The sequence below is a fragment of the Entamoeba dispar genome, genomic scaffold, assembly GCF_000209125.1.
Source record: "Entamoeba dispar SAW760 scf_1105229461853 genomic scaffold, whole genome shotgun sequence".
In the NCBI taxonomy this organism is placed as follows: domain Eukaryota; phylum Evosea; order Mastigamoebida; family Endamoebidae; genus Entamoeba; species Entamoeba dispar.
In genome coordinates this window covers 14,753-22,338 of record NW_001854900.1, presented here as the reverse complement: position 1 = coordinate 22,338, position 7,586 = coordinate 14,753, and the positions used below count along the sequence as shown (strand labels likewise).

Genomic DNA, 7,586 nt, shown 5'->3' with positions numbered 1-7,586 from the left:
AATATGTTGATATCAAGCATTTCACAAAACCAATGACTAATGGTTAAAATGTAATACTACTTATGCTATGACAAATGTAAGTTCTTTAATGTTTTTATTCCCTAGAACAACTAATGAAGTAACATGTAGTAGAAATCCTTTATTAGCATCTTTACAATTACAAATTGATAATAAACCTTATCCTGATAAACCATTTTCATCTATAGAAAAATCACATACTATTTATAATATTACTAATGCTGGTTTAGATAATTTATTCTCTCCTTCAAAAGAATTTGCTTATTCATTAGAATATAATGAAATAGATACTAATTCAATTATAGGAAAAGCAGGAAATGGAAAATATATTCCACCACTTAAAGATAATACATCATATTGTTTCTTATGTAGTACTGAAAGATTAAGTGGTTATGGTACATTTTGTGATGGAATTACTAAAGATAATGCTCATGTAACACTTTCTGGAACTTTATTAATTCCTAATAATGAACATCCTTATATCACTAATCCTTTAACTAAAGAATCAAATGATAGATGTCCAATTATGCTTGTATGTCAAGATTGTTTCTGGAGATGTACATTACAAGGTGGTTGTGAATATATTTGTAATAACAAATATTTTGTTAAAGAAAAAACAGGAACAGATTAAATTAAAATTAATTCATTTATTTATTAATTTTTGATATAACAACTTTCATAACATTCATTAACTTGTTTAATATAATCAAAATTTATTTCTGAAATAATTCCTCTATTTCTTTCTATAATTCTTTTCTTTTGAATATAAAAATAAAAGTGAAAAATATAAGATGAAATTTGATTAAATAAAAAGATCATTTATAATTATACTGTAAGTTTTGGTAATGATGGTAATATATATTCTGTTTCATCAATTGTTTCTTCTCTTTCTTGTACTAAATCTGAAACTTTAATTTTATCAAATGTTTTAATTTTATTATAACTTCCATCTAAATTAATATGACATAAACTTATTTCATATTCATTTGATTTTGTTTGATTAAATACATAATATATTTCTGCTACATAATAATTTTTATTACTATATGTATAAACATATTCATCACTTGAATTTGAGTTACAACAATATTTCATTATTGCTGAACAATCAATTGATTTTCTTCCAAATGAAATAAATAAATTATTTTGTTTGAGATTATAAGTTTTATCATCATAATAAAAATGATGATTAAAATTTGTGAAAGGAACAACAGATTCAAATTTTACTTCTTCATTTCCATAATTAATTATTTGTTTTACAATAATACCATTAATAACTTTATTATTTTCTGTTATTCCTTTAGGAATATTATTAATTTTATCATTAATATAAGATTTTAAACCATTCATTTTTATTATTGTTTCTTCATTAAAATAAAGTGGTGAATATAATGTTTCATTAACAAGAGAAGATAAAGATATTAATTGAGATGTTAAATTATTAATTTCATTCATATTTGTTGTATTTAATGTTGATAATTGTGATACATCATCTCTAATATCATCAATATATATATTTGTTTCTTTCATTTTCTCTTTTATTTCATCAATTTCATTATTTGATAGAATATCTTTAACATTAATTGTTGTCATTCCATCTGATGATTTAATTGTATCAAGATAAATTGTATTATTGTTAAAATATCTTGTTGTTAAAATATTATTTTTATTTAAATATTTTGAACCAATTGCTTCCATTTAATAATGTAAATTAAGTTCTAAGATAAAATATTCATCCCAAATTCCAAGTGGCATAATGATATTTCCTTTATAATCTTTAAACCATATTTCTATTGAAGATATATTTTTATTAATATTAAAATGTTTTGGTGTCATATTCCCATATGTTGAAAAACATATCATTTGATCATTTTCAGGTGAATCATAATTAAATGAACCATGACAACTAACACCAATATCTAATTGACCATTCAAATTAAAATAAACAAAATTCAATACTTCTATTGTTTTAGGATAATTTTCAGAAGTAATAAATTCCCATGGTAAATTCACTTTCCATTTCCCTGTTGTTATGTTTGGAGATGTATTTTCTCTTGTGATTGTTAAATATCTTTGATAATATAAACGAGTCATATAGATCTGATTATTATTAGATGAACAACTTTTCACGAAAGACAACAAAACCCAATCAAAAACCCATTCGAAAACCTTCATCACAAAAACATCGAGAAGAAGAAGATGATGATGACAATGACACTGAAGAGATTCACATGGATAATGAATCATTTGATGATTATGTTCCTGGAAGTCCAATTTATTCTTCTCGTATATCACTAACTCCAACTGTAAATAATGCAACAAAAATAAGAAATTATCTCAAGTTATTTATGAAAGATTCTACAAATTTATATAATGCACCAAAATATAATAACCTGATTTATGTACGTATCCCAAATTCAGTAACTGATTATAAACATGGTAACATGTTTGATAAAATTAAAACAGAAATATTATCATGTTTCGAGAAGGTTAATAAGACTGATGACAATGATAACGGTGATAAAAAACTAAATGATTTAATGAAAGTTCTTGAAAAATATAAAACTATTAAATCTGCAATTGGATCAAATATTATTAATATATATAATTCAATTAAAAATTCATTATATGATTTCATCAAAAAATCATTTGATGGAGATGGATTATTTTATTTAGCTGATTCGAATGAAGAGCTTAATACTAATATTATTATGGTGTCAAACATTATTATTACACTTCAAAAAAGAATTATTATTAGAGAAGGTAAATCAGCTGCATTTGATGTTGATAAATTTTATGGTAATCCAGGAAAAAAAGTTCAAAAAACATATACAGTTGGATTAAAAGATTCAATTGATGATTTTAGTGCACTTGGAAAGACAAGAAGAGATAAAAAAACTAATTCATCAATAGCTAAATCACCAAATGCATTTAATCTTCATTCATTTATTTTATTAAATATATCATTAAATGATTTAAAAAATTATAGATTCTTTGAAGGTAAAAATAATGCTGTAGCAATTGCTCATATGATTAATGCAAAAGTTATTCCTAATTGTATTGGAAATATTTGGGTATATGTTAGAGATTGGCCAGAAGAGAAAGGAAGATCTGGTAAATTTAATATTGGAAAACAAAATATTACATGGACTGGTGGAAAATATCATCCAGATCCTTTAAAAGATGATATAACAAAATATTTAATAATTAATATTTAATTCATTTATTTTTTAATAACACTTATATCTCCTGTTAAATTATCTATTTTTAATAATTGATCTTTATTCATTCCTAAATATAAATAATATCCAATAAATCCACTTGTATTTGCTGCTGTTTGTCTAAATATATAATTAAAATTTTCTTTAGAATATCCTTTAAATATAATAATTGTTGCTACTTGTGTTTTAAATGAGGGATTTAAACTTTTCCAAATATGCATATTTACAATAATAGTTGTTTTTAAATGTCTTAATCTTGTAATAATTTCTCCCCATGTTTTATCTTCTTTCATTAATGCAAATAATGCATCTTCTAATATAATTAATAAATGTTTTTCTTGTGGTTGTTTATAATATTGTATTAATGTTGGCATAAATTTTTCATAATTCATTCCATAAATTGGTGTTTTAATTAAATCTTTTAATTCTTTAAATGTTTCATCTTCTCCTGCACTTTGTGATACATAAATAACTGCTCCATATAAATGTTCTATTTTATTCATTTTTATTAATTCTTTCATTATAAATGTTGTTTTTCCTGTTCCTTGTTTACCTAATATAATATTTAAACTATTATAATAAAAGAATATTTGATGATGAACTTCTTGTATTTTATTTCCTTCTTTAATTTTAGATAATCTATTATTCACTATTTCATCTATTTTATCTATTCCTATTTCATCTACTTCACTCTCATCTTCTATATCACTACTATCTTCTGTATTTATATCAAAATAATTCATTCTAAAATTATTTAGTTCAAAAAATTATTTAATTAATTTATTGCCAATGAATATCATAAAGAAGATTAACTCTCTCATTTAAAACACCATTCCGAAGTTTTTCATTCATTCTATTTTCATTAATTAATAACAATCGGATTCTTTCTAGTTCTTTTCTTAATCGTTTATTTTCTTCAATAATATCCATCATAACATCAATTGGATCATCATTCATCTGTCTTTTAATAAATTGATTCATCTTCTCTTTATTATTTGTTTTATTCTTCTTTGCTTTTGTTTCTTCTTTAGGTGTTTCCGTTATGTCTGGACATGGTGGAAGTTCTGGTGCACCTGAAAATGAACACATTTGCGTACTGTTGGTATCACTAACAATTGACATTTCTATTATTTCTAAGATGATCCATTTTGTTTATATATTATCTAAAATTCTTCTCTTTTCTTCTATTTATATTCTAATTTCTTATTTATCTATATAAATAGGTATAAAAATCATATACATTGATATATTTCATCATATCTATTTTTATTTCGTCATCATGAGTATTATAAACTCATCTTAAACTCAATAAAACATAAATATTTCAATGGAAGATATTAAAATAAGTACATATTTAACTATTATCATATATTTAATATTTATTATACCTAGATTTTGTATAATGACTTTTGATATTTTTATTCTATTCTTTATACTATCTATAGAAGATCCTCTTGCTCCTTTATTAATTTTGACTTTTTATCTTATTATCCTATCAGTTATTATATTACCCCATTTGATCTTATAAAGTGACAAAAACTCAATTGAATTAACTATTTATTCGTTTATAATCTCATTTTTTTATTCAATCATGTCTTCTGTAAGAGAATTACTAATGGCTACTGCCTGTATTGATCTTGACCCAGCCAATCTCCAAGTTGCTTGTTCTCTTTTATCTCAGCTTGTTCTCCTTCTTCCATCAATCACCAATGAGAACGAAAAACGAATATTAAAAGGGGTTTATTGGAAACTCATATGGCAAATTAACACATTAACTGGATGGAATAAAAACACTAATTAATTATATTATTTAAATGTTTTATTTTATTGTGAACTATGTTTAAACAAAATAAGAAAAATAATTTAATCACTTACCACTCGTTTGTTTTGATTTAACAATTTTTAATAAGAAGAATTCAGTTATTATAATTCTTTAATCTTCTTTGGGTATTTTTGGTTTTTTCGTTAGTTGTTCATTCGTTATCATCTGTTTATCAAATTCTCTTTCAAACGCTCTTCTCTTATATGTCTCTTCTACATCTTTATACTCATGTATCATCCCTTCAGATAGATTATGAATTAAGTAAACTAAGTCTAATTCTTTTTCTATTAACTCATCGTAATTCTTGTGGTCATATGGTGTTGTTTCTTCCTTTTTGAAACACTCTACAAAATTCGAACACACTTCTTTCAATTCATCTAAGTCATCAAAATAGTTAATTAATCTGTTAACGCTTATATATTCAAGTTTTTGATACTCTGCTTTATCTTCGCTTTCGATACCCATTATATCTTCTTCTTTATATTTGATGGTTTAAATATTTAGATGAGACAAATATTTGCACAGACAAACAGACAATTTGTACAGACAAAATAGACAATTTTAAAATTATGAAATGGTACTTTTATTATTAATTATAAAATAATAGATAATTTTATGACCTCACACAGACAATTAATTTGTTATTTAATCAGTCTTATTATCTTGATCAACATTCAATGTCAAAGACTTCTTTTAAGCCATTACTATCAACTCTTATTAATTTAGTTTCTAATCAAGTCAGATATTACTTAAATATAACCAATGACGAGACAGCAAGAGTCGCCCTTTATGGGTTGGTCTATTGGTTCCGCATTTGGGACCACCACTACAATCTCCAACATTCTAAAAAAATGCTTGACTGGTTATGCTTTCTTATTGATGATATTGATTCGCTCATCGTTAATGCTAACTCTCTTATTAATCCACTGAAATACATTTATTATGGCTTATACGTTTCAGATATAAAACATTTTAATTGAACACTTTTTCTGCTTTAATGTTTAAATGAAACAAAAAATTTATAAATAAGATTTCTCTAAAAATATAAACAAACTTAAATTAAAATAATTAGTCAATTATAATAATTAGTCAATTATAATAATTTGGTCTTTCTTCTTTTTGATTTACTCTCTTCTTCCTTTTTATTTTCTTTGCTTTCTTTTTCTTCTTTCAATTCTTTGATAATTAACCAATTGTCTTTTCTAAACTTTTTTGTTTTATATTGCAGCTCTTCTATAATCTCGACATGTTTTAATACAACACTATTGAAACTTTTAATGGACTTATTACTAAATGACATTTTAACAGCTTCATTTAGAATGTGCGCTAAACTAGTTATAGCATCTATATCTTGTAACATATTAGTAAAATCATTCAACACTAAATTTCTTTCTTCCAGCATAGTTTCTTCTTCACTTTTAAATATATCAGGTTTATTACTAGTGGATGTTCCAAACATTAAAGTGATATGATCATATCTTGATGGTATGGTCATTAAATAGTATTATAGTTTCATTATTAGATCATCGTTATAATTTTGAGATTATAGAATCAATATTAAAAATTTTACTATTAAAAAAATAATCCAGAATTACAAACAACGTAAAACGGGAAAACGATTTTACAAAAGATGAAACAATGAAAATACAAAAATTGTAATACTTCATAAAATTGAAAATACAAAAAGTGTAATACTTCAAAATACGAAAAGAATACCTCAAAAGAATGTACCCAGATGTCAAAAAAAGATGAATTCCATATTCTAAATATAAATATAAATATTGTTATATAAAACATAATCTATTTATATATAAAAGTGTTATATAAAACATAAAACATAGAAATGTTATATATCCCAAAAGGACCAAAATTTCCCACTACGTACTACATGATGCTATCACACTATCGTCAAATTGTACCATAAAAAAATTATTATAAAAAGAAAAAAATAAAATAAATTCTAATTTAAGAAAATTAAAAAAATAAAAATAAAAAAATTAATTATATTATATTAAATTAAATAAAAATTAATAAATAAGAAACAGTAAATCTTAATTTATCTATTTCATTTTACTCAGATGAGATTATATCATTCATTTTCTATTGATTAATTTAATAATTTGTTCATGATGTACTTCTCTATATTCAATTCCATAATATCATTAGTATTTTATTATATCTTTTATGTTGATAATAATTATATCTTTTATCATTATTTCATATCAAATTAAATACAATATTCTTTTATCATTCTTAATGATTATATATTGATTAATCCATTTATTACTACTGGAATTACTTTTACTCCTTTTAGTTTGTTAATTTATCTTATTTTTTTATAAGAGTTCTATTCATTTCAATTTTTTTAGTAAATATCAGAATTACCATTTTATCAATACTATTGTTATATCATTTATTATTCTTATTTGTTTTATTTTATATTCTATATTAAATATCTAGTCTTTTATGAAATATTCAATTTTATTAATTATTTTTTGATTCATACTATGAATACTTCATTATTT

At 22.9% G+C, this 7,586-nt stretch overlaps 7 protein-coding genes across 7 annotated transcripts in view, besides 20 other annotated features; 2 read left to right on the top strand and 5 right to left on the bottom strand.

Moving 5' to 3' along the window:
• Positions 1-67: 67 nt before the first annotated feature.
• On the top strand, positions 68-649 carry EDI_176010 (uncharacterized protein; the record flags this gene model as incomplete). Its single annotated transcript, XM_001738987.1, has 1 exon — positions 68-649. One exon carries the CDS (start codon positions 68-70, stop codon positions 647-649), a length of 582 nt encoding a protein of 193 aa, XP_001739039.1.
• Positions 645-681: a sequence feature (AT_rich).
• A 162-nt stretch (positions 682-843) lies between these two features.
• EDI_176000 (uncharacterized protein) lies at positions 844-1,716 on the bottom strand (the record flags this gene model as incomplete). Its single annotated transcript, XM_001738986.1, has 1 exon — positions 844-1,716. The coding sequence occupies one exon, from the start codon at positions 1,714-1,716 to the stop codon at positions 844-846; it is 873 nt and encodes a 290-aa protein (XP_001739038.1).
• Positions 928-1,024: a microsatellite.
• Positions 1,324-1,360: a sequence feature (AT_rich).
• Positions 1,671-1,699: a sequence feature (AT_rich).
• On the bottom strand, positions 1,717-2,112 carry EDI_175990 (uncharacterized protein; the record flags this gene model as incomplete). The annotated part of the gene is made up of 1 exon (XM_001738985.1): positions 1,717-2,112. The coding sequence occupies one exon, from the start codon at positions 2,110-2,112 to the stop codon at positions 1,717-1,719; it is 396 nt and encodes a 131-aa protein (XP_001739037.1).
• Positions 1,818-1,841: a sequence feature (AT_rich).
• Positions 2,113-2,132: 20 nt separating the features above from the next.
• Positions 2,133-3,236, top strand: EDI_175980 (uncharacterized protein; the record flags this gene model as incomplete). Its single annotated transcript, XM_001738984.1, has 1 exon — positions 2,133-3,236. One exon carries the CDS (start codon positions 2,133-2,135, stop codon positions 3,234-3,236), a length of 1,104 nt encoding a protein of 367 aa, XP_001739036.1.
• Positions 2,606-2,648: a sequence feature (AT_rich).
• Positions 2,963-3,006: a sequence feature (AT_rich).
• Positions 3,212-3,255: a sequence feature (AT_rich).
• EDI_175970 (uncharacterized protein) lies at positions 3,242-4,361 on the bottom strand (the record flags this gene model as incomplete). Its single annotated transcript, XM_001738983.1, has 2 exons — positions 3,242-3,983; positions 4,114-4,361. 2 exons carry the CDS (start codon positions 4,359-4,361, stop codon positions 3,242-3,244), a joined length of 990 nt encoding a protein of 329 aa, XP_001739035.1.
• Positions 3,361-3,410: a sequence feature (AT_rich).
• Positions 3,794-3,831: a sequence feature (AT_rich).
• Positions 3,961-4,024: a sequence feature (AT_rich).
• Positions 4,362-4,573: 212 nt separating the features above from the next.
• Positions 4,574-4,626: a sequence feature (AT_rich).
• Positions 4,627-5,033: 407 nt separating this feature from the next.
• Positions 5,034-5,068: a sequence feature (AT_rich).
• A 104-nt stretch (positions 5,069-5,172) lies between these two features.
• On the bottom strand, positions 5,173-5,526 carry EDI_175960 (uncharacterized protein; the record flags this gene model as incomplete). The annotated part of the gene is made up of 1 exon (XM_001738982.1): positions 5,173-5,526. One exon carries the CDS (start codon positions 5,524-5,526, stop codon positions 5,173-5,175), a length of 354 nt encoding a protein of 117 aa, XP_001739034.1.
• Positions 5,527-5,642: 116 nt separating this feature from the next.
• Positions 5,643-5,678: a sequence feature (AT_rich).
• A 395-nt stretch (positions 5,679-6,073) lies between these two features.
• Positions 6,074-6,166: a sequence feature (AT_rich).
• A 4-nt stretch (positions 6,167-6,170) lies between these two features.
• Positions 6,171-6,241: a microsatellite.
• Positions 6,242-6,614: 373 nt separating this feature from the next.
• Positions 6,615-6,646: a sequence feature (AT_rich).
• A 178-nt stretch (positions 6,647-6,824) lies between these two features.
• Positions 6,825-6,877: a sequence feature (AT_rich).
• Positions 6,878-6,981: 104 nt separating this feature from the next.
• Positions 6,982-7,110: a microsatellite.
• Positions 7,111-7,472: 362 nt separating this feature from the next.
• Positions 7,473-7,558: a sequence feature (AT_rich).
• A 22-nt stretch (positions 7,559-7,580) lies between these two features.
• The window catches only part of EDI_175850 (uncharacterized protein), a gene marked incomplete at both ends in the record, with an annotated part of 604 nt that continues 598 nt past the window's right edge, over positions 7,581-7,586 (bottom strand). The window contains one exon of the mRNA XM_001733409.1: positions 7,581-7,586. This exon is cut by the window's right edge and continues 357 nt beyond it. Coding sequence (XP_001733461.1) covers positions 7,581-7,586 — 6 coding nt within the window.